This window comes from Myotis yumanensis, unplaced genomic scaffold (genome assembly GCF_028538775.1).
Source record: "Myotis yumanensis isolate MYYU_CA2020_CCGP unplaced genomic scaffold, mMyoYum1.0.hap1 SCAF_11, whole genome shotgun sequence".
In the NCBI taxonomy this organism is placed as follows: domain Eukaryota; kingdom Metazoa; phylum Chordata; class Mammalia; order Chiroptera; family Vespertilionidae; genus Myotis; species Myotis yumanensis.
Genome location: NW_027223762.1, coordinates 54,861,849 through 54,889,565, shown reverse-complemented (window position 1 = coordinate 54,889,565; position 27,717 = coordinate 54,861,849). Strand labels below are relative to the sequence as shown.

General features: G+C 48.2%; 1 protein-coding gene across 1 annotated transcript; it reads left to right on the top strand.

The window, feature by feature from the left end:
- The first annotated feature begins 14,688 nt into the window (after nt 1–14,688).
- Nucleotides 14,689–21,119, top strand: LOC139019502 (interleukin-36 beta-like). Its single transcript, XM_070428509.1, has 5 exons — nt 14,689–14,754; nt 15,548–15,634; nt 16,668–16,775; nt 18,806–18,939; nt 19,715–21,119. The coding sequence occupies exons 1-5, from the start codon at nt 14,697–14,699 to the stop codon at nt 19,922–19,924; spliced, it is 597 nt and encodes a 198-aa protein (XP_070284610.1). The 5' UTR covers nt 14,689–14,696; the 3' UTR covers nt 19,925–21,119.
- Nucleotides 21,120–27,717: the final 6,598 nt, after the last annotated feature.

Here is a 27,717-nt window from a genome sequence, read left to right as displayed (position 1 = left end):
TGACAGGGTGTCCATGGTGACAGGGTGTCCGTGGTGACAGGGTGTCTGTGGTGACAGGGTGTCCATGGTGACAGGGTGTCTGAGGTGACAGGGTGTCCATGGTGACAGGGTGTCCGTGGTGACAGGGTGTCTGAGGTGACAGGGTGTCCATGGTGACAGGGTGTCCGTGGTGACAGGGTGTCTGTGGTGACAGGGTGTCCGTGGTGACAGGGTGTCTGTGGTGACAGGGTGTCTGAGGTGACAGGGTGTCCATGGTGACAGGGTGTCTGCGGTGACAGGGTGTCCATGGTGACAGGGTGTCTGTGGTGACAGGGTGTCTGAGGTGACAGGGTGTCCATGGTGACAGGGAGTCCGTGGTGACAGGGTGTCTGCGGTGACAGGGTGTCTGAGGTGACAGGGTGTCCATGGTGACAGGGTGTCCGTGGTGACAGGGTGTCCATGGTGACAGGTGTGTGGGACAGTGAGCGTGCAGGAGAGCACTCACTGCCCTGTGACCACGTTCTGTGCAGTCTCACAGCCTTGCTTCCTCTAGTCTTCTCCATCCACACGCCCCCTTTAAAAACTGTGGGTGAGAAGCCCTCTTTTGAGAACAGAGAGCCCTGCTCTCCCACCAGCCAGGCTTCAGGTGACATTTTCTGATGAAACGGAGTAACTGATTGTGGCTATAATTGTAGGGAACTGTAGCTCAGATCTGGTTCTGTACAGAATAGGTTTCTTATTTTCACTCTGATCCTACCCCTGCAGAACGTCCTGTTTGCTGACATAAGGTCTTCACAGCAGCACAGGTAACTTACATTTCTTATTTTTTCTTACTTCTGGATAATCAGATAGGACACTCTACAAGGAAGGCACAAAGTAAGCAGTCAGCAAGCACCGATTTAATACAAAGTCTCTCCATTCTTTGAAGTTTTCTTCCTCAGTTAAATATAATTTTAGCATTTTAGTTTTATACAAATCAACATTAACAGTTACTAAGCCACTTTGTCCTGGAGTATGAAGTAGAAGAATTAATACTGGGTGTTTACTGCTATGTATACTCGCTGATAATAAGTGGGGCAGTTTGGTACATCTGCCCATTTACATTGATACATTGCCAATTATTACAGCTGACAATTGGGATCCAGAACACATCTGCTTGTGACATGATTAGATTCTGAGAGCAGCAGCATCTCCATCCTGCCTCAGGTGGTATGTTGACCCAATGTCCCCGCCTCCTTTCTCCACCGGGAGCACTTTGTTCATGCAGCCAGCGTGACACTGTGGATTGTCACTTGGCACCGACATGCGTTCAAGCAAAAGCTCGAATGGAGTCCTGGTGTCATGTGGCTCCAGGATAAGGTGGTCATCCTGACTGTCCAGAAGAGGTTCTGATAACATGTAGAGTGCAATAAAAATAAAGACATAACAATCTTTTTAAAAAATATGTTTTTATTGATTTCAGAGAGGAAGGGAGAGGGGAAAGCAAGATAGAAACATCAATGATGAGAGAGAATCATTGATTGGCTGCCTCCTGAACACCACCTGCTGGGGATTGAGCCTGCAACCTGGGCATGTGCCCTTGACTGGAATGGAACCCAGGACCCTTCAGTCCACAGGCCAATGCTCTGTCCACTGAGCCAAACCAGCTAGGGCAAGACATAACAATCTTATAGCTTTGCAACCAGAGAGCCTCATGGACCCCTGGATTCCATCACACTTGAGAAATCCATAATATGACACAGCATATGGAGTCATGGAAGGCCCCTGAGTAGCAACACCCTTGTTTTCAGGTGACTGCCTGGGTTTGCACACGTTTGCTGTATCAAATGCTTTGCATTTGAGTTGCATGAGCTCCACGTGTTGGGGATTCCTCTACACCCATCCCCTTTGAAATTCTAACTTACTAGGTTTAGGTCAGGGCTTAAGAATCAATATTTGGTCCAGCCGGTGTGGCTCAGTGTCATCCCATGAGCCAGGAGGTCATAGTTCAATTCCCAGTCAGGGCAAATGCCCAGGTGGCAGGGGGCTGGATCTCCGGTAGGGGGCATGCAGGAGGCAGGAAATCAATGATTCCCTCTCATCATTAATGTCTCTCTCTCTCTCTCTCTCTCTCTCTCTTTCTCTCTCTCTCTTTCTCCCCCTCTCTCTTCTCTGTGGAAAAATAATCATTATTTGGTCCCAGTGAGGACACACACCTAGGTTGCTGGCTCAATCCCCAGTCAGGGTGCCTATGGGAAGCAAAAGATCAACGTTTCTCTCTCACATCAATGCTTTCCCCCCCCCCCCTCTCTCTCTCTCTCTCTCTCTCTCTCTCAAAAATCAATGAAAGCATACCTTCAGGCAAGGATTGAAAAGAAAAAGAACCAATATTTGACTAAGGTCCTAGCGGGTTTGGTTCTGTGGTTAGAGTGTCAGCCCTCAGATCAAAAGGTCATGGGTTTGATTCCTGGTCAAGGGCATGTACCTCAGTTGCAGGCTAGATGCCCAGCCTGGTCAGCGTGCGTGTGGGAGGCAACCAATCAATGTGACTCTGTTATAGCAATGTTTCTCTCTCTTACTCTCTCTCTCTATCTCTCTCCTCCTCCTCCACCCTCCTTTCCACTCTCTGAAAACCAACGGAAAAATATCCTTGAGTGAGGGTTAAAAAAAATTTTGACTAAGGACCCTACGGAGCACTGATGATTAACCACACTTGGGATGTACTCCTCTGGACTTCCCAGTGGAGTTTCGCTTATAAAAACTCAGATTAATCATACTTACGACAACTTATGTGCTTCTTCAGAAACAAAGAAATACATAAAAATGTGTATTTGTTACTGATTTGGTTGATATTTACTTTGGATTGTCCTAACTTGAGTAACTTAAAAATGAATTGAACAAAATGACTTGAATAAAAACTTTCAAACTCTCAAATAAAATTCCTATATCTCTAAGATGGAAAGAACCCAAATTTCCATTAACCAGTGGTGGTATATTCATACAAAGAAATACTGCTCAGCAATAAGAGAAGATCAACTACTGGTACACATTCAACTAGATCAGTGATGGCAAATTTATGACACGCGAACTCATTTTTTTGGTTGATTTTTCTTTGTTAAATGGCATTTAAATATATAAAATAAATATCAAAAATCTAAATCTTTGTTTTACTATGGTTGCAAATATCAAAAAATTTCTATATGTGACATGGCACCAGCATTAAGTTAGGGTTTTTCAAAATGCTGACATGCCGAGCTCAAAAGGTTCGCCATCACTGAACTAGATGAATGTCAGAAACCTTATGCCAGACACTAAGGGTTCATATTGTATGATTTTGTTTATACAGGAAGTTCAAGAATAGGCAAAACTAGCCTCTGATGATAGAAATCAGAACAGTGGTTGCTTTGGCAGAGGTGAGAGCAAATAGAAGATTCTAAAAGTTGTCATAGAGCTAACACTGATCACATTCAAAGAATAAGAAAACACACAGTGGCCACATTTAGGTGAAACTTTTGTTTTTGGAAATGCAAAATCAGAGCAAAGAGCACAGGTGAACATTTTTCTTTTTCTCTATGAAAACTCAGGTTCTGCTCATGGTCTCAAAAATAATGTTGTCAAGTAGACCATCAGTTGTCTAACCTTGAATATTTGAATTAAAATGATTTTCCTTTTTTCCCAATAGTCCTCCTGTGTTAAGCCAATTGTGAAGTTGGGGCTGTAGACCAGCGGAGAGGTCCTTCTCTGGAAGAGTACTCCGTCCTGAGCTGCTGAGATTGGGGTCAAGTCCACGGAGAGTGACTGAGCATCTTCCTTCTTCATGGGCCCACGGCTTTAGTTTGGAATATCTGGGTATTTAAACTTCAAACTTTCATAAATATTTTAAAAAATATTTTTTCTATTTGTAAAATTTAGATCCAAGAATTTCTGGCTTTCTCATATGTCTGAATTCATTCCCCACCTCCCCCCCTCTTTTTTTTTTTTTTTTTTTACTGATGTCTGATTTATTTCTACCTTTTAAATAATTAACATTTTAGCTTGTTTTATTTTGATTAACATATGGCTTTTAAAATAATTGTTACATTTCACTTTTAAAAGATTTTTTTAAACTAAGGAATAAAATTGTGGTAAACAATAAATGATAGCTATTGTTGCCTTATTACTAGTATATTCAGAAAATTCAGGAAATCTCTTTAGGACCCATTATCTATGTTTTAAAGTAAATATTGAGTAGGTTTGAGGGAATATTAATACCAACTATATCCTAGATGTAAATGAATGGCACCCACAGGAACTCATCACCCAGCCAAAACTAGGACCTTTGGAACCCCTGTATGTTCCTCTTCCATCCAGTCCCCACCCTCCCTCAGATGTAATTGTCATCCTAAATTTCATGGTTATTATTCCCTTGCATTTTGTTATCCTTTCACCACATATGCATATCTCCCCCAAATAGTTTAGTGCTGCCTGCCTTTACATGTTATAGAATGAAACCATACTGTTTGTGTTCTTGTACAGCTTGCCTCATGTCCCTGGGTTCACTCTTGGTTACATCATGTCCCTTTGGGTGCTCTGAAGAGGAGACACCACGGTGAGATTAGACAAGCAGTGAATGTGTTGGGAGAAATGCACAGGAAAGATGTAGGAGGGAGGGATCAGGAGGAGGCAGGCAGAGTCTTCAGGCCACAATGCAAGTGGGACACTAGCAATGGGGAAGAGAGGAGTGGGTAGGAACAGCCTCAGGCTGCACTGCAGCTGTGACTACTCTGAGGAAGTCTTGACCTGACTGGCAGGGAGCCTCAGGCAAAGCTTACCTGGAGAGGCTCCTGGTCCCAGAAAGGGCCTGGCTGCAGTGCTGCTGTGCTCAGTCATGGCCTGGGAGCAGCCCAGGGTTGTGGCAGCCTGAGGCTGTAGGCCAGCTCTCCTCTGGGCAGCAGCTTCTCCTAAAGGGAGATCTAATTCACTCCTGTTTTCCCAGGAGCTGAGATACAATTCACATACATCACTGTGTAAATTTAACGTAAACAATGTGATGATTTTAGACAATTTTATTTTTTGTGTCCTGGAGATAATAACTTGGGGTTGAAATTTCAGGGGCATTGATGAACTTCATGAACTTGAATGTCCAACTCTCTCTTCAGGCTTGGGAAATTCTCAGCCATTATACTTTAAATCAGCTTTCTGCTCCTTCCTCCTCTTTTCAAATACTAGGGCTTCAAAAATGCATAGATTCTTTTTCTTAGTAGAATTCCATAATTCACATGGGCTTTTTTCACTCTCTTCTTTTTGTTTCTCTGATTGAATAATTTCAAGTGACCTGTCTTCTAGTCCATTAATTCTTTCTTCTGCTTAATCCAGTCTGCTATTGATTTCTTCAGTTTATTCATTGCATTCTTCAACTGAAGGACTTCTGTTTGTTTTGTTCTTAATGTTTCTATGTCTTTGTTCATGCATTGCTTTCTTAATTTTGTCTATTTGTTGCTAAATTTCTTTAAGAGGATTATTCTGAATTCTTTTTTAGGCAATTCATTGATCATCATTTGTTTAGGGTCATTCTATGTATCTTTATTAATTTCCTATGGTGGTTTTATGTTTCCTTGATTATCCATGATTCTTGTGTCCTTCCTTGGTGTCTGCACTTTTGAGGAAGACAGTACCTCTTTCCATTTTTACAGTTGGGCTTCATCAGGAAAAGCCTTTGGCTGATCAGCCCATACAGATATTATGGGTGGGCTGACTGTGGTGTCTGTGGGAGGGCTTGCTGCTAGAGTCCTTGGATGGGCATATAGGGTTCCTGGGTCAGCATGTGGGCAGGCCTGGTGCTTGGGGCCACAGGGGCTGGCTGGTTTCTGGGTTCATTGGGGACAGGCCTAGTGCCTGACTGCAGTGGTGGGCCTGGGACCTTTGTCTGTGTGAGCAGGCCTGGATCTTAGGTCTGCAGGGGCCAGTTGGGTACCTGGGACTGCTGGAGGCTAAGCCAACAGTAGTTAGCATATCAATGCAATATTCAGCAGGGCTGAAAATCAGCATAATATTGCTCTGCTGTTGGCCAAATGGCTCAAGGCAATCCCCTAAGCTGATAATCCTTTTCCTGTTTAACAAACTTTATCTTTGATATGCCTGTGTGTACTCCTAAAGAAAAAATGTGTATTCAAGTGAATAAAAGCGAACAGGACCCAGAAGTCAGGGAGCCTCTCCACTAGAGAAAGGTTTCCGCCTGGCCCCCATGCCTTCTAAATTCATATTTCTTGTCTAATGCATTCCTTTGTGTGTGGCCCCAAAGGTTGTGGCAGAGGACTACTGGGGTGAGCTGGCATCTGGGTTTACAAAGATTGGCCTGGTACTGGGGCAGGCTAGGAGCCTGGGCTTGTGGGAGTTGGCCATGGGGGCCATCCTGACACTGGAGTGAGCCTAAAGTGTGAGACCTTGTGTGTTGGCCTGGAGCCTGGATCCATGAGGATCATGCCGGACCAGCCTGGAAGTTGGGTCCATAAAAGGTGGTCTGAAGGCTGGGACTGTGGAGGCTGACCTGGTGCTGGTGGGTTGGGAGCTCATGTTTATAGCAGCTGCCTGGAGCCTGAGGTCATTGGGGCTATCTTGGTGCTGGGGAACGTCATGAGTCTGGGCCCGTGGGAGCCAATTTAGAGCCTAAATCTATGCAGGCCTGGCACTGGAGTGGGCTGAGAGCCTGGGTCCATGGGAGCTGGATGGGAGCCTGGGGCCCCAGGAGTCAGCCTAGGCACTGGGGAGTGCTGGGAGTCTGGATTTGTGGGAGCCGGGGGGTAATGAAAGCTGGCCAGATGTTGGGGTGGCCTGAGAGTCATGGGGCCAGCCTGGTGCTGGTGCACGCCTGGTGCTGGGGTCAGTGGTGAAATGGGTGCTCGTGTTACTCTTTTTTCTGCACAGAGACTATATCTCTTTCCACACTGGGCTGCCCTGGCTTGGGAAGGATGAAGGAGGTTTTATGAAACTCTTTCCTAACCTCTTCAATGCATTTTTCTTATTCTGTCCTCCACCCAGGTTCTATAATCCCTCACCTAGAATCCTTACCTCCTGTGAGGCATTTTCATATGTGCATAGTTGTTCAAATTAATGTTTCTGAGAGGAAACAAGTGCTAGAAATTCCTACACCTCCATCCTGCTGGTGTCACTCTCTAATTCTCTCTTCTGATGTGAGCTGTCTGTTGCCAAGTGCAAATATTGGCTATTTTATTTTATTTTATTTTATTTTATGTATTATTGCATTATATAGTTCTAGAGGTGCTGTTTGACTCATTCAAATCTATCATTTTTTGTAGTTTGCTATTCTAAGAAATATTTCCATATTTGTCATTTATTTCTTAAACATGGTTAAGATCTGTGTGTTAAGCTCCGTGTATAATCATTGCAGAATTCTGCTAGCTTGCTTTGTTTGTTTGCTTGGTTTGTTTCTCTTTTTGGTTCCTGTTCTTATGATCTGTTTACTTGTATGCCTAGTAATCTCCAACTACTGCAGTCTTAGTAAAATTGAGTGGCTGTGCCCTCCTCTAGAGAGACTTTCTCTTGGCTTTTGATAGCAAATGTTTGGCTTCCCTGAAACCAAATACCTTTTGAAAGTTCCTGTCTACATCAAGCTGTACTTATGCAAAGTAAAATTGCTGTGAGGGTCTGGGCATGCCCTCAGCCTTCCAGGAATGACTGATTCTCTTGACACCATTGCCTCTCCCCTTGGCTCAGGGCCAAGACAACTCAGAGTTTGCAGAAGGTGAGGTTGGTCTAGATCTGGCTTACTTGCCCCATCCCTGGCTCCAGGCAGATTTCTTTCTTGTTGTGGTGTGTGACTAGAGTACTGGCTTGGCATGTGCCATATCATCACAGAACATATAGTGGCTTTAATGTCCCTTTATTTGAGCCCCTGATTCTTTAAGTCTGGGAGGGGCCTGAGACTGCATTTCTGACAAGCTGCCAGATGATGCCAATGCTGCTGGTCCATGGACCACACGTTGAATATCAAAGATGTTCATAACAAGGACATTTCCATCTAATAATTTGCCTGTATGTGAACACTAACCAAGTTGAATGGTGAAAATGATGCTACAGGAGTTGGGAAGAATTTGTGGGGCTGAGGTGTCTATGTTAGACCTTGATGTGAGTGGTGAAGAAGAGATATGAATGGGCTAAGGCAGTGATTTTCAACCTTTTCTATCTCATGCCACACATAAACTGATTACTAAAATTCTGTGGCATACCAAAAAATATATTTTTTGCTGATTTGACAGAAAAAGTACACTTAAAAAATATATGTATATATATATATATGTATATATCTTTATATATAAAACCTAACACGCAAATAGACCAAAGGGCAGAACAACTGAACAACTGGTTGCTATGATGTGCACTGACCACCAGGGGGCACATGCAGAACATGGCGGACATTGGCAGCAGGTGGCAGAGCGCGGAACATGGCAGTCATTGGCCGCAGCAGGATGGTGGAGCAGGTGAGTGGGGTCACCAGACCAAGGTGGGTCACCAACTACTGTCATCGGGTGGTTACTGAAAATTCTTTTCTATCCCACACCGCAGTGCCACTGGGTGCTTGCACCTGCTGCTGGCACTCACCCTGCTCACACCTGCTGCCCGCACCTAGTGCTGGCCCCAATCACTAGGCTCTGTGAGCAGGTACGGGTGGTGGCTGCCGGCCCAATCGCCCCTCAGGGCATCTCTACCTCCCCCTGCTCCTGAGGAGCGATTGGTGCTGGCAGCTGCTTCTCACACCCACTGCTGGTGATGGCCCAACTCGCACCCACTGCTGGCACCGAAGCTGCCACTCACACCCACTGCCGGAACCAGCCCTGCTCCCACATGCAGCTGGTGCCAGAGCCACCACTCGCACCCACTGCCGACGCCTGGTGCCCTCCCCAATCACCCCTGAGGGCTTCGTCACCTCCCCCTGCTCCTGAGGGGTGATCGGGGCAGCAGCTGCCATTCAAACCTGCTGATAGTGCTGGGCCCGCTTGCACCTGCTGCTGGCGCCGGCTCCATGCTGTCAGCGGGTGCAAGAGGGACTGCTGTGGTCAGTGGGTGGGAGCAGTGGCAGCAGGAGCAGGGCTGCTGGCAGACAGGGAACCAGGGCCCATGGGAGGAGGGGCGGGGTGGAGCACTTAGGATGGGCTGAGACCAGCCGCTGTGCCCACTGCAGCCTCGAAGCCCACAGTTCCTTTTAAGGTACATGAATTAGTGCACTGGGCCCCTGGTACACACACACACACACACACACACGCACACACACACACGCACGCACATTAATTTTAGAGAGGAAGGAAGAGGGAGAGAGCGATAGAAACATCAATGATGGAGAGAACCATTGATCGGCTGCCTTCTGCACATCTCCTGCTCGAACCTAGCCCAAAACCCGGGCAAATGCCTTTGACTGGGATCCAACCAGGGACCCTTTAGTCTGCAGGCTGATGCTCTCTCCACTGAGCCAAACTGGCTAGGGAAAACAGGTATAATTTTGATTTATTCACACCGGATGGCTATTGTTGTGTAGGTTGTTGTCATTTATGTATTTCACAATCTAAAGGAAAAGAGGTCAGTGTCCCTGAGTAAATAGGTATTGCATGTTATAAGAATGCTTATGGTTCACTGGTTGAAAAATCACTAGACTAAGAAATGAAATCCCAAGGCAGATCTAGTTTGGCTACCTGAAGAAAGAGGGGAGACCATAACTACAGACTTTATCCCAACAGAGCCCTTTTCTTGTGCAGAGAGAAGTTTTCTTCTTCATATTTGACACAATGTCCCTTCTCAGGGGACTCTATCCCTTGACTATAAAAGATGTCACCTCCATACTAGGGAGAGGTATGTATAGGCCTTGGGTTATTGGGTATCACCCCAAAGCCTCCTTCCAACCCCATCACTCTGGACTAAGTGCCTGGCCACACAGAGCTCCGTGTGTTTACAGGATGAAATGAGGAATCTGAAGGGACCCTCATGTGGTGTGAGTGAGTTTGCATTAATCCCAATGTGTCCTGGATGCTTGCTTCTTAGTGCCCAAAGGCAGAACACTGAACCCCTCCCCTCAAGATGTCCAAGTGGGTCAGTCCTGTAGAGGGAGCACAGCGGTGATGTCCTAGGCTCCTTCCGAGAGCATGGAAGAGAGCTCATGCTGATGTACACCTCAGCGGCTCCTCTTCATAGGCCCAGCTGGATTTTGAACCCTAGTTCTGACTCAGGGACACCTGCTGCACATTAACCTGTGGGGCTTCATGATTTTACACTCCCGAGGAGGAGGCTGTGGGGCCACCCAGGACAAGAGTGTAACGGCCATTTGTGCTCCCCTGCAGCCAGGATCCTGGGGAGGTTATAGGGTGTGAACATGAGGGTGACTTTATGTGGCCAGGTAGGCTGATGAAGTAGCTCAAAGGTGAAGACTAGGGTGATCCATTGCTGGTCACAGCCAGAAGGCTGGTAGAGGCAGTATGGGGTCTGGTGACACATGTGGGGCCCTCACTAGGCCAGGTGCGCAGTAAGCTGTCAAGTTTGGTGGTTTGCATAGTCTCCTTTAACCTGCATGGTCCAGCAAGGCACACTGCTGTCACGGAAGTCACCTGGCCTGATCACAGATGTGAAAGAACTTTGCCAAGGATACACGTCTGAAAGTTGCAAAGCCAAATATTGAACACACATCATTTGAATATAAGTTTATTGCTTTTGACACTAAACAGCTACCTTAGTGTGAACTGTCCCCAAGATAAACCTGGGAACTCATTTAGGAGAGGATCTCCAGAAAGCCAATGATGGGAATTCTAGTGCTGGTCAGGGCTGTGGGCAACTGGGGCAGGGAACCCTCTGAGAAACCCTGGCATGGTCCCACCAGAGGAGGGGAGGCTGGGACACTTACCTACCAGTCCCTCTCCCCTTGGTTCAGCAGCCGGGAGAGGTGAGGCTGACAGAGACTGGGCACACCACAGGGGCAGTGAACTCTGACAGCATTGCTCCAGCTTCCTATCTGGAAGACACACTGCGCTTGTGCTAGCTCAGAGCCCTGGATGCTTTGAGCCAGGCTCCCTTCACTGCCAATCTAGAGAAGTGATCTCGGGGCCACATGGGCAGGGTGCCAGGAGCTGGCCTTGCCAGGAGGTGCCCTGGATTGGAGGAGCAGTTTGCACTCCTCATCTGAGGACCTGGAGGACTGTACCCTGGCCTGTTTTTTCCTGGTGTGAGGCTGGCAGAGCATATGCTGCCTCTGGACCAGGAGCGGCAGAAACTGCACAGTATTAGGAGGCCCACCCCTGCCTCACCTACTGAGGACTTTGCTCTGAGGATTAACTTTGCTGTGCGTCATTTTGCAGCATCAGCATCCAGTCCTTGGCCCTGGGACAGTCCCCTACAGTTTCTTTCCTCAAACTCAAGGCTGATGACTCACTTCCTGGTTTTGCTCTTGAAGGTGTGTTCTGCCCTCCTTGCTCAGGCCTGGTTTGTGATCCTCCTACCACTTGAAGTATTTTTTTAGAATTAACTTTACACACGTGGGGAAGGAAGGTGGTTCTGCTTTGTGAGGGCCGCTTCATGCACTGGTGCCCGTGGGTTTCTGCTGCCTGAGGTTCAGTGAGGCTTTCTGTGAGGAGAATGTCAGCTGCAGCGGCCACAAGTTGTCATACACCCTGAGCAAGGATTGCTGGGAAGGTGGTATCTTCCCAAACTCAGGTTTCTGCAGGCCTCACTACTGGGAGGGGTGGTACAAATAGGGCCTCATGATTAGAAATCACACTCCACACTTCAGTGCATGATGCTGGCACACAGCTCACTGAGAAGTAACCGTCCTGTTCTGGCGGGAGCTTGAACATCGTCATGGGCTTCCCAGGAACTCACAAGCCATAATTCCGTATGCCTCCCAGCCATCAAGAGCATATTGATTTTGAAGACTTGTCTTATCTAACTTTTGATGGAACATGGGTCCTTCCCACATAGCAGTGAACTTTGTTCTCTGCAATGTGGTTCCTCAGACATTTAACCCATGTAGTCTTTCCATCACATGTTTACTTGTCCCCAGGATTTGAAGAAAGATGTTGGGATACTATTTTTCCAAACACAGTGCTGACTCCCAGGGCCCAGAGGCATGGTCCCAACCTCCCCCCCGCTATGCTGAGATCTGCCTCCAGCCTCTGAGTGACCATGTTGGTGTCAGAGATTATATTTCTTCCTGGCAATAGCACGACATTCCCTGAGCTTTCATCTTTCAGGGATCCTCCAAATTTTAGAACTGTGTCGCTTCTGCCTGTCCATTGTTGGTCATTTCCCTAGAGTTGTGGACACGGAGGAGAGTGGAAGGGGCTCTATTAATAAGTAGACTAGAGTGATGGGCACCGGCTTAGGCGCTCTTGGGCAAACTGGGGTATATGGCCTCCTGTGTATAAGGCTGGAACCTTGTCAAGTTCTCCCCAGAAGTCCCTCCTCACACCTGGCATTGGCCAAGGAGCCAAGGTGGGCCCAGAGTTCTCTCCAGTTGGAAACAAAGCAGCTAGTCTCCCCTACTTGTCTAAGAGGTTCTCCCAGGGCACTTCAGCCCTGACATGGGGTGGAAGAGCATCCCTAGTCCCTTACCACAACTCCCTTTTTCTCCTCCCAGTTTTCCTGTTATTCATGGGAATACTTCATTCAGTCCTTTGTATATTCAATAAATATTAATGAATTCTAATAATGGACCAGACACCATTACTGACACAAAGCACATAGTTAATGAGACAGACAAGTGCCCTAGCCGGATGGAGTTGGCATGTAGGTGATAAGATCATATGTGCATTTTAATTTGCATCTCTCTGATTATTAGTGATGTTGAACAACTTTTCATGTGTCTATTGGCCATCTATATGTTCTCTTTGGAGAAGTGTCTATTGAGATCCTTTGCCTGTTTTTTTTTTTTAATTGTGTTACTTGCCTTCTTGGTGTTGAGTTGTATAAGTTTTTTATATTTTTTTGGAAATGAACCCCTTATCAGATGTATCAGATTCACCCATGCAGTGGGGTGAGATTTTATTTTGTGGATGGTTTATTTTGCTGTAAAAGTTTATATCACCTCATGCCTGTATGAAGGACTATCAATAAATCAATAAACAACAAGGGTGGCATGTGTGGAAGGCAACCAATAGATGTTTCTCTCTTTAAAAAAAACACATTTTTTTTTAATGGAACTATCTTTTGACCCAGTGATCCCACTTCTGGGAATATATCTGAAGCACAAAACACTAATTCAAAGGGATATATGCACTCCTATGTTCATTGCAACATTATTTACAGTAGCCAAGATCTGGAAACAGCCCAAGTACCCATCAGTAGATGAATGGGTAAAAGAGCTATGATACATTTACATCTTGAAATACTACTTGGCCATAAAAATGAAGAAAGTCTTACCATTTGTGACAGCATGGAGGCACCTGGAAATTATTACTCTAAGTGAAATAAGCCAGCCAGAAAAAGACAAATACCATATGATCTCACTTATATGTGGAATCTAATCAACAAAATAATTTAACAAACAAAATAGAAACAAAAGCATAGATACACAGAACAGACTGACAGCTGTCAGTGGGGAGGAACTTGGTGAAAAAAGGTAAAGGGATTAAGCAAGAAAAAAATATAGAGATATGACACATAGATACAGACAATAGTATGGTGAGAACGCAGCTGGAGCAGGGAGTCAAAGGAGCAGGGGCAGGGGCAGGGGCAGAGGTGGGCTATGCTGAGAGATTCGGTTACTACTCTGGGTGTGATGAAGCCATTAGAGAGTTCTGACAGGGGAGTGATATGACCACACGACACCTTTGACCCTGATGTTGGCCGGTGGACATTTCACTCCTCGGGTGAGAACAGAGGCAGGGAGACCAGGGAGGGGCTATGGCAGTATCTGGGGAGAGAGTGCACAGTGGATTTCAGAGAACAGAACTGAAGCCCGTGGTTGTGAGTGTACAGGGAGGCACATTTTGGCAAAGAATGAGTAGGATTTTTTAACATTTAGGGCTGACCGACAATATTGGGCTTTAAGGGTAATGATTCCCTTCCATGCCATTGCTGAGGCCGAGTCTGATCCCAGTCAGAGCTGGGAAGCCACAGGCCTCCCAGGTCCTGCCGGCCCACGAGTCAATCCCCTGCGTTGGACACAGTGCAGGTTTCAGCACCCACCATGGGCCACAGGCACACGTCTCAGCTGCTGGAGACACTACGCAGTGGTTAAGACCAGAGACATCTGGCTTGTAACTTGATGATGTGATTTTGGGTAAATCTTGTCACTCTTAGGGTCTCTGTATTTTGCATAAGAAGTAAAGATTAATGGCCCCTCAAGGGTTGTTGTGAGGATTAAATGATTAATCAGGTACTTCTCTTAGCTTTCCAACATGGAATAAGCTCTGCATATTGGTTGTGTAAAACTCCTGAATGGTTTGAACGAGGAGTGGCTCAGTCAGTGACATGTCACACCTCTGTCCCCAAGGCGGTCCCAAGGAATTTTTGATTACAAAGCACTGGCCTCATCCGTGTTTCTTCACCATTGTTTCCTGGCTTCTGACCTGCCTTGGTCTCTCTGGGACCCCAGAACGGCCACACCTGTGTTGCCTCCCAGTCACCCAGTGACACTCACAGGACCTCTGTGCCCGACCAGCCTTTTTGACAACGTGGGCACACCCAGACCAGGAAATGACCCAGTCCTTAAAAGCTCATTAGAAGGCCTGAGTTCCTGATCAGTTTTCTAGAGGAGCCCTTGCATGCAGTGGAGCCTAAGGTTGCGTTGGCCCAGGGACAAGAGCATCTCTTTGAGCAAAGGTAACTTCTGCTGCTCAGAAGCCACGTGGCAGGGAGCTCTCTCAAGGCCCTGTCTAGCCTTGAGGAGCCTCTGGGTCTGAGGGGCCCGGGGTCAAAGGCTCAGGGCATCAGAGGAGCTGGGCTGCTTCCATGAGTGAGGGTGGCTGCCTACTCCCTCTCTAGGGATAACTGTAGAATCAGGCACCGGGGGTCCTGAGGCAGGGAGGGTGGTGAACAACTGCTTCTCACTGTGGGGAGTCTGTGGTCTTTTCAGGGAGCTGCCTGCTGCCCTGACCAAAAGCCCAGAGATATGTGTCCTGTGACCTGGAGCCTGTGGATGTCCATGGCAGGGTCCTTAGAGATGCCTGTTTGGGTGGGGAACTGGGGAGATAGGGACAGAGAGACAGGCTTGCTGCCAGTTACTTAGGATGCTCAGACTTGAAGTCAGGAGAACTGGTGACTTACCAGCTGTGCAGGGCTAAACAGAGATGCAAAAACCCTCTCTTAACCCACAAACACATCCTAGAAGGTGCCTGGGGTTACTCTGGAACCTCCTAGCAACTCCAGATATGGTGGGTAGAGAGTACCCCAGGGCCATCACTGCCTGGAGAGCCAGGACCATTGAGTCCCGACAGAGATGGGAGATTCCACTTGGGGTTGTCTGGCCTGGGAACATGCTCTTCCCATCCTCAGTCTCACATGTGCAGCTGGGACAGGATCCCCAGGCAGCTTCCTCCAAACAATTTTCCATCCGTTTCCAGGGGAAGGGCAGGGCAATGAATAACGTGTTTTTCTTCCCTCCTTCCTTCACAAGGTAAGATGATGACAACCTCCTCGCCACCATCTGGTCTGCCTTATGTTCTTCACAGAAAACCTAAAGACAAGGAGGGCACCTCACTAAGTAAGTGGCAAATTACAAACCAGCATGGCGGTCTCCACTGGGCCTCACCAAGGACAATAGGGCACCAGGTTCTCTCATTTGCTCAGCTACAGATTTATTTGCTAAAATACTCACATCATGAAAGCTGCACTTGAAAATCTCAGAGCATTTAGTTCTCATCTTATGTGTGTTTAGAATTGTTTACTTATTTTGATAAAGAGCGCTAAGAAAAAAACAAACAACATACTGATGACCAATTTTAACATTTTTTGTGGCATTTTTTTAGTACTCAGAGACTGTCAATCAGAGAAGGACAAGTTACTAATATCTCTTGAAATCTTTGGGGACCATGATTTCAGACACTTTGATCCACAAAACAGCCCCTCCCTTTGTCCTATAGCCACTATTAGAACAGGAAATCTACCCTAGAAATTCATAAGCCAGTACGGTGGCTCCCACCCCCCAATCTCAGAGAGATATGTTTCGAGATCCTCCGCAGATGCCTGAACCCACAGATAGTACCAAACCCCACATACATATGTTGTTTCCTACACATCACATGCCTTTTCACTGAACAGAAGCACTTTACAGCTACTCTTTGACACATCTGAATTGCCAGCATCACTACTCTTATGCTCTGAGGTCATTGTTAAGTAAAATAAGGGTGACTGGAACACAAGCACTGTGATACCACAAGAATAGATCTAATAACTCAGATGGTTATCAAGTGACTCCTGGGTGGGGACTATATACAGTGAGGACATGCTGGACAAAGGGGCAATTTACATCCCAGGTGGGATAGAGTGGATGATGTGAGGTCCCATGATAACTTTAGAATGGTATGCATTTTAAAACTTATGAATTATTTATTTCTGCAAATTTCCTTTTAATATTTTCTGACCCCAGTTGACTGTGGGTAACTGAAATCGAGGGAAGTAAAACTGAATAGGAAGGGGAGGGTGGGGAAACCACTGTATTACAGGATGCAGCCCAAGTCCTGAAGTTGATGGTAACCTCACGTGTGCTTTGTGCTTTTCCCCCCATCACCTGGTAGGTATGGAACGTCCAGGAACCTTTAGTATTCGTGATCCTCAACAGATGGTGTGGGTGCTGGAGGGAGAGTCTTTAATCGCAGTTCCTTCTAGCAAAAAAGTCAAACCTGGTGAGTGACAATGTTTGCCTCTTCAAGGGATACCAGCTCCACTGGGGATGGGGCTGACCTGTATGAGCTTGGCTGTGGCCTCTCCTACTTCTGGCATCAGCTCAGTGTCCACAGCAGAGCAAGAAGGACAAGGTGGTTTCCTCCCACAAAGGAAACCCTGTACTGCTGGGGTCCAATCCCAGCGGGTCCAGGGGTCCCCAAAGGTGTGGACGGAGTCGGCAAAGAAGGAATGACACGAAGACAGCCTTCAGTTGATCAGCAGCCTAGTCAGGACCTCTAGCCAGGATCTCCAGCCAAAGTTCTGGTCAGAGTTCTGGTTAGGAACTGATGAGGATCTCATGTGGATCTGATGAGAAGCTGATGAGGAGCTGATGTTTATTGTCTTGTTACATCCGTATTTATACCAGCCGATTTTAATCCTGTCAATTTCTATTACAAAGGTTAGGGCGTTTCTTATCTCCATTCCAGGGAGTAAAGATTATGTAGCTCAAGCATGATTGTTTGTAGTTAAAGTGATTAACTACCAGCCTGGCACTTAGTTAAGGAGCTTTATCCCCTCCCTAACTTCAGGGAAAAATCCCTACCTGGGAAAACAACCTTTCTCGGAGAGGTGACCTTGGTTAAAACACATAGTGCTAAAGGGAGCAAACATATTAAGAACAGTATGCCATATACGCCAGGTCCCTTGAAACATATGCTGTGCAGACATTTCTTCTCTGCAGCGACTGTGTCAAGCAGCAAGGGTGGACCGGCTCCCGGCACTGTACCTAGAAATGAGGAGTGAGGGATAGGCAGTTCTCTTTGGCCAAAGAAAATGTCAACAAGAAGGGGTTGTCCATTCAGTCAGGCTGCTTTTCCTCGGAACTTCTCTCCTTTAAATGTCATCCATTGCTACCCATGTCCTCAGATTAAATTCCTTCACCTTCTACCACCAAACTGCATACTCTTCTAGCTTGGTGTCCTCTCCTCTGGTAATAGGAGAATATGTCTTCCTCCTATCAAGAGTCAATGAAGCTGTGGGAAGAAGTCAGTGCAACTCAGCTCTTTCCCGCCCCCTAGGATTCAGTGTTTGATCTCATCCCTCTGTTCCCTGCATATCCCACCTTTGTCTATCTATTGGGTCTTTTCTGTCACTGACAAACATGCCCTGATATAATATTTCCAAGCTTAATACTAAAAAGCTCTTCTTGATGCCCACATTTCATTCCTACCATCGTTGTTTTCCTATATACAACGCACCATGCTATATGCCAACCACAGCCAAATTCCATGGAAGCGTTGACTACACAACCTGTCTCCATTTTCCCTGCTGCTCATGTGAAAGAAACCTGAGCGGGCGGCTGAGGCCAGTGTGATGACCCCATGGTGCCTTGTGAATCTCAAGGTCACGCCAAATGCCACCTAAGTGAAGGAAGCCACAGGATATATAGAAGGAGCTCAGTCCTAGCCCGTTTGGCTCAGTGGATAGAGAGTTCATGCACTGACTGAAGGGTTCCAGGTTCAATTCAGGTCAAGGGCATGTACCCCAGTTGCAGGCTTGATCTCCAGCCTTGGTCAGGACATGTGTGGGAGGCACCCAATCTATGTGTCTCTCTCATATCGATGTTTCTCTGAGTCTCTCCTCCCTCCCACCCTCTCTAAAAATCAATGGGAAAATACCCTCGGGTGAGGATTAACCAAAAAAAGGTGCTCCTTCCCGCTGAGTGAGCTCCCCTTAAAGAACATTCTTGGAAATCCCACACTACACTTCCACTTAGAGCGCATGGGCTACAATTTATGTTAGCTGCAAGTGTGGTGGCGAATTTTATCTTTACTTTGGGGAAACTGGGCTCTGATAGGAAGGAGGGAAAAAGGAAATGGGTTTCCACCACCCATCTCTGATGGAGCAGTTCTACCCCCTGGCTAATTGGGGGAGCCTTCTGGGCAGACCTGGCTGGTCAGCACGGGGCTGGGAGGAGCAACAGAGTGTTGGCAGGACCGGCCTTGCTGCCTCCTGGAGCTGATGCCTGTCTCCATCCCCCTATTTCCAGCTACTATTTTCTCAGTGCCATGCACAGACCCGGACATCTCTAATGAAAAAGGCAGTCCGATATATCTGGGAGTCAAGGAAGATCTGTGTCTGTTCTGTGCAGAAATTGAGGGCCGGCCTACTTTGCAGCTTAAGGTGAGTGGTTGTGCAGCGAATGAGAGAAGTGCTGTGACTTTTAATTTAATTTAATATATTACTGAGTAAAAATAACATTTTTTCAACCCTGGATTATTCATTGTAAGAAAACTTGACTTAGATAGTCCCCAATCCAATACCTGCTCCCGTTGGAATGGGTGTAACACTTACTTTAATGTCAGAGCATCCTCTGAATGCCAGAAAGAACACCACAAAGGCAGTTCAGGAAGGCCAGGACTGCAGCTTCTCCATTCCTCTTCCTCTCCAACTGCCTCCCAGAAACCCTCTGAGATGCCGGGCACTCCCATGTGAGCTCAGGCCACGGCACACGGAGGAGAGAAGGGCAAATTGTGAGTCTGGATGCTGCAGATTTCACGTGTGTGGTCCCTGCATTGAAAGCAGTGTTTACAGTCATGAAGCTCATCCTTCTGCTGTGACGGACGCTTCAATGTGCAAACCCACTGGAGACTGGGAATCTTGTGAGACTGGTCAGAACCTGTAGATGGGTGCCTAGCAGGAGCACCCATGACACAATGAGCCCCACTCTGTTCTGGGAAAGATGGTGTTGTCTCAAAGAATCAGAAGTGCCTGGTGTTGTGGGATCTCAAGGGCAGCCAAGCTGTTGGGAACCGAAGCGTTGCCTGTGCTGACACCTGGCATCCTCCTCTCATCAGCCATGCTCCTCCCTGTGGGGAAAGCAGTCACTCCTGAGGCTGAGTTAGTTGAGTTCCCTCCTCCCAGTAATCCTCTCTGATAGGTCCCTTTCTGCTCCTAGAACGAAAGCATAATGAAACTGTACAAGGAGAAGAAGGCACAGAAGTCCTTTCTCTTTCTGCGTGGCATAGAGGGCTCCACCTCCTCCTTCCAGTCCATCGCCTGCCTCGGCTGGTTCATAGCCACTTCCTCACAGGTGGGACAGCCTGTCACCCTCACCAATGACAGGGGCAAAACTTACAACACCAACTTCTATTTCAGTTCTTTGTAGCCTGGGCTGTGGGTGGCTGATTCTGGGACAGAGAACCTGTAGATAATGGTAAGAGAGACCACCTAGCAGTGATGTCCATCCACAGTCCGCCTCATGCTCAGCACCCAATGTCACCTCCTCTAGACATGCACTGGCACACTGTTGGGGTCCAGCCCCAGCAGGTCCAGGGATCCCCAAAGGTGTGGACGGAGTCGGCGAAGAATGAATGACATGGAAACTGGTTTCAGTTCATCAGCATAGCGAGGTTCTCCCTCCAGGATCTCCAGCGAAGTTCTGGTCAGGATCTCCAGCGAAGTTCTGGTTAGGAACTCCAACCAAGTTCTGGTCAGGATCTCCAACCAAGTTCTGGTGCCATGTTCTCTCGCTAGGTTCTCCAGCTAGGTTCTCCAGGTTCTCCAGCCAGGTTCAGTCACCAGGTTCTTTAGCCAGGTTCTATCCAGGTTCTTTTGCCATGTTCTATCTAGGTTCTCCAGTGAAGTTCTGTAGCCAGGTTCTGTCCAGGATCTTTTGCCATGTTCTCTGGCTAGGTTCTGGTTAGGGTCTGATGCTTATTGTCTTGTTACATCCGTATTTATACCAGCCGATTTTAATCCTGTCAATTTCTATTACAAAGTTTAGGGCATTTCTCATCTCCATTCCAGGGAGTAAAGATTATGTAGCTTAACTACCGCCTGGCACTTAATTAAGGGGTTGTATCCCCTCCCTAACCTCAGGGAAAGATCCCCACCTGGGGAAACAACCTTTCTCGGAGAGGTGACCTTGGTTAAAACACATGGCGCTAAAGGGAGCAAACATATTAAGAACAATATGCTATATATGCCAGGTCCATTGAAACATATGCTGTGCAGATGTTTCTTTCCTGCAGTGACTGTGTCAAGCAGCAAGGATGGACCGGCTTCCGGCAGCACACCATGCCTCCCACGGAATGTCGTTGCAGTATCAAACCCAAGAGTCACTTTTTATTCTTTCCTGATCTTGTCCTATTATCCACTTTGCTGTCAAGTCTAGTTAAGTCCACATCCCAAATGCTCCTTGTAGGCAACCATCTCCTATTCTTCCCACCAACCCATGGCCTAGAGATGTGAATTGCAAACATATTTGTTCTTACCACTCTTTCAATACAAATACTATTTATTAATTTTATGCATGTTCATTATAAATATTGGAAATTACTCCCAAAGAGAAATGAAAAGGATAGGATAAATATGAAATAAAAATTTTACATGTTCATACTCATGATGAATTCTTAATACCATCCTATCTAATAATAGACAAACATGGTAATTAGCTGTACCTCCACTACCCTTCCCATTGGCTAATCAGGGCAATATGCAAATTAACTACCAACCAAGATGGCAGCCGGCAGCCAGGCACTGAAGCGAACAGGAGGCTTGCTTGCTTCAGTGATGGAGAAAGCCAACTTCCCCGCCTGCCGCTGCCGGCCTCTGAGCTTGCAGTTTAAGAAACATTGTTACAATTATAGAAGCAAAAAACCCACAGAAACCTGCTTTCAGTCAGCTGGGTATCAACCAGCAGGACCGCAACATTGTTTCAATTATACAACAAACCCAGATCCTTGCTTTCAGCAGCCAAGGTCTCAGAGCTGCAGCCGGGCCTCAGAATGAAAGCCGGCTCTCAGTTCCAGTGACAGCCATAGAAGGCAAATAAATCCCAGAATAAAAAAAAGGAAAGAAAAAAGGAGAGGTTGGAAGCTTCAGTCGCCTGCCAGCCTGAAAACGGCCCTCAGCCCCTCACCCAGACTGGCCAGGCACCCAAGCGGGACCCCCACCCTGAAGGGGGTGTGACCAGCTGCAAACAGCCATCATCCCCTCACCCAGGCTGGCCAGTCACCCCAGTGGGGACCCCCACCCTGAAGCAACAAGATGGTGGCTAATTTGCATACTGAAGGCGGGTGGCAGCAGGCAAGGCTGTCCACAGTCTGGGACCCGGATCTGTGACCCTGCCAGGCGGGGGCAGTGCTTGAGGCTGTCCGTGGTCTGGGACCTGGATCTGTGACCCTTCCAGGCGGGCGGCAGCAGGCAAGGCTGTCCTCGATCTGGGACCCGGATCCGTGACCTGGCAGGCGGAGCAGCAGTGCTTGAGGCTGTCTGCGGGACCAAGACATGGATCTGTGACCCTGCCAGGCAAGGGGCAGTGCTTGAAGCTGTCTGTGGTCCCGGGACCCAGATCCATGACCCTTCCCGGCGGGGCAGCAGCTCGCACAGGAGCGGATTGGCTGGGGTTGGGCAGGGCAGGATGCCTGGCTTCTGCCAAGCCCCAGTCACTCTGGGCAGGTGAGCAGCGCAGAGAGCCTCTGGACAGGGGAGGCAGGCCGGTGGAGGGCGACCTGTGCTCCCCACATGGCGGTGGTGACAGCTGTGAGTGCACCAAGCGGAGCCTGCAGGCTGAGCTGAAGTAGCGCCTGCAGGCCATCAGCACCCAGGAGTGGCTGCTCAAGATCCGCCTCCTGGCCCAGAAGGTGCAGGATCACAGGGACAGCCACTGTGGCTGGCCAGACTGACGTCCTCCTGGCTGCACCATGGGGGTTTGTGGATCTGCAAAGCCAGATGGCCCCCCTGGTGTGCGAACATTCCCCAGCACACTGTCACCCTCCTGTGCCTGCAACAGTTGCAAACCAAGGCGTGCACAAGTTCCCACCGCACTTCCATCAACCCAGCATGCCTAACACCCCCACAGGATGAGCACACATCACCTCTGATGCGCTCATGTCCTTTGGAGAGTGTCTGGGTGTTCTGGGTGCTGAGGGTGGGCGCCTGTGAGATGACAGTGAGAGGGCGGAGTGGTGAAGCTCTGTTCCCACGGAGGCCAGTGCAGCTACGAGAGCACCTCTGGGGGGTTAATGCAGGTGCTGAGGCGAGAGCAGATGCAGATAGACACACCTGGTGGGCGCAGGCGGCCCTCGCTGAGGTGCCTTCTTTCAGCGTTCAAGATCAAGAACCTAGAGGCGGAGAGGAATTCCGTCCTCTCAGTGAAACAGTGGGATAGTCGGGGCGACTGTAGAGGAGGAATGTGCACTTTAGGTGCCAGCACCCATGAGCAAAGGCTGCCCTGACTGAGCCTTGCTTGCTTGGGGCCGAGCGCACTCCTGCTGGGCAGCGGGTGACAGGATGTGCTTTTCTGAATTAATGAGAGAAAACGTTGATTATCCTGCTGCCCACGAAGGTGGAAAGTGAAGTGGGGAGACATGTGGGGAGTGAGCAAGGTTCCCTGCCTGGGGGTTCCAAATCTGCTGTTGGTTTCTTTCACCACTGATTAGAGATATACAGGGTGTCCCCCCAAAATGTATACACACTTTGAATACCTACTAATTCCAATGGTTTTAAGCATAAGAAAGAAACAACAATGGAGCTGTTATCTGTTAAAAGTGTGGGCACAAACAGAGAGTTGGACATTCCCTGAGGGGTCTTAGATTGGAGAGGGTGAAGGACTGACTGAGGGGCCCCTTTCCCCCCTACCCCAGTGCATGAATTTCGTGCACCGGGCTACTAGTCTATATTATAAAAAGCCAGTAACGGTAACGCCGTAATGCTGCAATGACCAAATGACTGGTCACCAGGAGGGGCATTGAAGGGTCTTGTGGCGTGGTAAGGCTGGGTCTTGCATGAATTCGCGCACTGGGCCTCTAGATAGTTAATAATTTGACACATCTACACTAATAAAAGAGAAACATGGTAATTAGCGTACCACCGCTACCCTTCCCATTGGCTAATCAGCATATCCTTATGCATATTAACTGTCAGCCAAGATGGCAGTTGGCAGCCATTCACTGAAGCGAGCAGGGAGGCTTGCTTGCTCCAGTGACGGAGAACTCCAACGATCCCCGCCTGCCGCTACCGGCCTCTCAGCTGCAATTCTAAGGAACTATGTACTAGGTTGCAAAAAAGAAGCTAAACAAAACCCCAGAAACCGGCTTTCAGTCAGCCGGGCTTCAGCCAGCCAGACCGCAACATTGCATTGATGTTTTCAGCAGTGAGGCCTCAGAGCTAAAGCTGGCCCAGAAAAAAAAAAGAAAAAAGAGAAAAGGAGCGCTTGGGAGCTTCAGTCACCCGCTTCCGGAAAACAGCCCTCAGCCCCTCAGCCAGCCTGGCCAGGCACCCCAGTGGGGACTCCCACCCTGAACCAGGACACCCTTCAGGGCAAACCAGCCAACCCCTACCCGTGCACCAGGCCTCTATTCTATATAGTAAAAGGGTAATATGCCTCCCAGCACTAGGATCAGCGGAGCAGCAAGGCTCCAGGCACCAGGATCAGCGTGACAGGGGGCAGCACCCAAACCCCCTGTTCAGCCCTGCTCTGTGCCTGATTGGGGGAGCTCCCCAATCCCCTGATCGCCCTGCGGCTCTGTGTGTGACAGGGGGCGGAGCCACAACCTCCCTATCCTCCCTGCTCTGTTCGTGACAGGGGAAGGCGCCCCAACCCCCTGATCAGCCCTGCTCTGTGCCTGATAGGGGGAGTTCCCGAATCACCTGATTGCCCTGCGACTCTGTGTTTGACAGGGTGCAGTGCACCAACCCCCTGATCAGCCCTGCTCTGTGTATGACAGGGTAGAGCCATAACCTCTCCATCGGCCCTGCCCTGAGTGTGACAGTGGCGGCGCCCGAACCCCCTGATCAGCCCTGCTCTGTGGGTGATAGAGGGTGGCGCCCCAACCCCCCTCCACGGGCCTTGCTGTGTGTGTGACAGGGTAGAGCCATAACCTCCCCATTGGCCCTGCCCTGAGTGTGACAGGGTGCAGCGTCCCAACCCCCTGATCCGCCCTGCTCTGTGTGTGACGGGGGGAGCTCCTCAACCCCCTGATCGGCCCTGCTCTGTGTGTGACAGTGGGGAGCTCCCCAACCCCCTGATCGACCCTGCTCTGTGTGTGACAGGGTACGGAGCACCAACCCCCCTGCTGGGCCCTGCTCTGTGAGTGACAGGGTGCAGCGCCCCAACCCCCTGATTGGCCCTGCTCTGTGCATGACGGGGTGGCGCCGCAACCTCCCCATCGACCCTGCCTTGAGTGTGACAGGGAGCGGTGCCCCAACCCCCCATTCGGCCCTACCCTGAGCGTGACTGAGGGTGGCATCGCAACCTCCTGATCCGCCCTGCTCTGTGCATGACGGGGCGGTGCCCCAACTCCCCAGTTGGCCCTGCTCTGAGCCTGACCAGGGGCTGCACCTAGGGATTGGGCCTGCCCTCTGCCACCCGGGAGCAGTCCTAAGCCAGCAGGTCGTTATCTCCCAAGGGGTCCCAGACTGCGAGAGGGCACAGGCCAGGCTGGGGGACCTCTCTCCCCCCCGGCCCCTCTGAGTGCACAAATCTTTGTGCACCGGGCCTCTAGTAACATATATTTTTGTTAAAGGTGAATTGTTAACATATGAATGCAAATTAACAATATGAATGCAAATCAATCCATGTTTCAAAGAATCACTTAGATCAGTTGGAATTATTTTGCAGGCAACTTCTTGAAACTCATTGTATTGTCTTTGTTTTTACTTTTTAAAGTGGCTGGAAGTAGGTCAGCTATGACACTTTCTTTTTATTTTTTTGAATTTTACTGGAACCTTCAATCACAGTTTCTTTATTGGGATGTTTTTAAGCCCATTGTCCATTTTGTGAGGGTGACTTTAGTTAAAGCCTGTAATGAAATCTACAAGTTCACATCACCAATCACATATAAGCTGCAATTTATATAATATCCTGGACATGAATGTGCGTGCAATGGGCTCTCCTCTCAGGAGACCCTGCCCTTCTTTGCACATGACGAGTGTGATCATTGCTAAGTTTGCATTTCTCAGCCAGGCATAATCTGTTCCAAGACCTGTCCTTCTGGCATTACCTCCTGTAGCTTCACTGCCCAGAATTGTTGGGGATAACCCTTCAACCCCACCTTATACCCTGCTAGCCGGCCTTTTCCTCAGTCACTGCCGTGCTTTGAGAAGTCGTCTCTGCTGCACCAGCCATCTCTCTCTGCCTGCTCTGGGGCACCTGGAACACCTGGGGGAGGACACTTGCAGGGACCTGCTTGGCACTCATGCATGCGCAAACAGGAAGTAAGAGGGAGCTGCTCCAGAGGAGACCTTCCCCAGTGGGGGATGGGAGTGGGTGGGAAATGCTACCTCTCCCATCACTTGGTGGACAATTCTGAGATGCAATCTATGTACATGGTCCTCAGAGGGTCCCAGCAGGACTTGGTCATAGCTGCCCATGGCAGTGCTGAGCCCAAGAACACATCCTTGTGTTGGCTGCCCTAGATTTCCTGCTTCCATTTTCCCAGCCCCTACTCCTGTTCCCTTCTCATCACCCTGCATGCAAGCCTTGTCTCAGGCTCTGCTTTCTGGTGTAAACTGAGGCTGAGACAGATCTAAAGTGAGCTTCTTTCCTCTACTAGTTACTCTCAACACATCAGCTTTCTTCGTCCAACACCTCCTCTCATGCAAACATCTCAGACACGTTCATTCCTGTGTATCTCACTGCCCATGTCTCTAACATCCCACATGTCTGAAATGTTGAGAGACCTCTCCTCATCCCCCCAACCAAATGCACTATCTGGTCTCCTTTAAGGTCCATAGCATTTTGCCTTCTCACGTGACATTTCTTTTGCTAGACTTTGTGCTCAAGTTTTTCTTCTTGCCTTGGCCCCTTTGCTCTCTTTTCAACCAAATTATCGATACACAGAGAACAGGGATTGTGTCTTTTATGCCTATTTACTCCCCTTATGTGCCAGCCATTGCCTCTTACATAACAGTTTCTCAAAAAATATTGTAAGTGCATCTTTTATTTTCAACAGATACTGGCAATCTGCCTTTTGATGTGGATTTACCAACTTATATTCCCAACGATGTGTTTATCCTTCCTTCCCTGACCAAAACTTACTTTTAAATTAAAAACCATTGTTCATCCAGTGTATAAAGAATATCTTGTTGTTACTGTGATTTGTATGCCCCTGAGTCCTAGTATGCCATTGACTGCTTAGCACATTCTAGTCTTGGCTTCTAACTTCTCCACCAAAACATTATTTTGAGCATTACCATCCCTGTTGCCACATCCCGTGGACATTCTGCTGTCCTCATCTTAATCGGTGTTAGACACAGCCTGGTGCTCTGCCTCATTCTTACACTCACATCTAGGGGCTCTGTGGCCATCACCCCTAGTGTTCCCCAACCCCAGTGGCTTTCCCCTCTCATTACTCTTCTCCAGTTCCTCCTCCTGTAACTTCAAAAATTGCAGCTCTGCAGGCCCCGTCTTACCTCTATGCTGTCTCCCTGGATGACATTACCTCTTCTCATGAATGGAACACTGTCCTGATGGATGGAATCATTTGATCTGGCCCAAGGCTCTTGTTGGAATACCAATTTATGTTGTTCCAGAGCATGCAAATTGAATATGTCCTAAGTAGTACCCTCAATAATTGTCCAACATGCCCACTCCCACACCCAGTTACTCAAGACAGAAACCTAAGACTCACCTTTGATTCCTCCTTTCCCCGAAGCCCTACATCCAACCCATTAAGTCTATCCTCCTTTCCCTAAAGAGGTTTACCTTCAATGTACACCTCAACTCCACCCATCTCTCTCCAATGTTCCTGCCACCCACCACTGCCTATAGAGCAACTGCCATCACTCAACCACTGTTTTTCTCTTTGTAAAATTTAGATGCAAAAATTTCTGGCTTTATTATATGACTGAATTCATTTTTTCCTCTCCCTTCCTCTCTCTCTCTCTTTTTTTTACTGATGTCTGATTTATTTCTACCTTTTAAATAATTAGCTTTTTAGCTTGTTTTGTTTTACA

Bases quoted from the DNA above. Each gene is read 5' to 3' on its own strand.
- LOC139019502 (XM_070428509.1), top strand. From the start codon at position 14,697: ATGCAGTGGAGCCTAAGGTTGCGTTGGCCCAGGGACAAGAGCATCTCT. The intron at 15,635-16,667 runs GTAAGTGGCAAA...ATCACCTGGTAG, and splicing joins CAAGGAGGGCACCTCACTAA to GTATGGAACGTCCAGGAACC. The intron at 18,940-19,714 runs GTGAGTGGTTGT...TTCTGCTCCTAG, and splicing joins GGCCTACTTTGCAGCTTAAG to AACGAAAGCATAATGAAACT.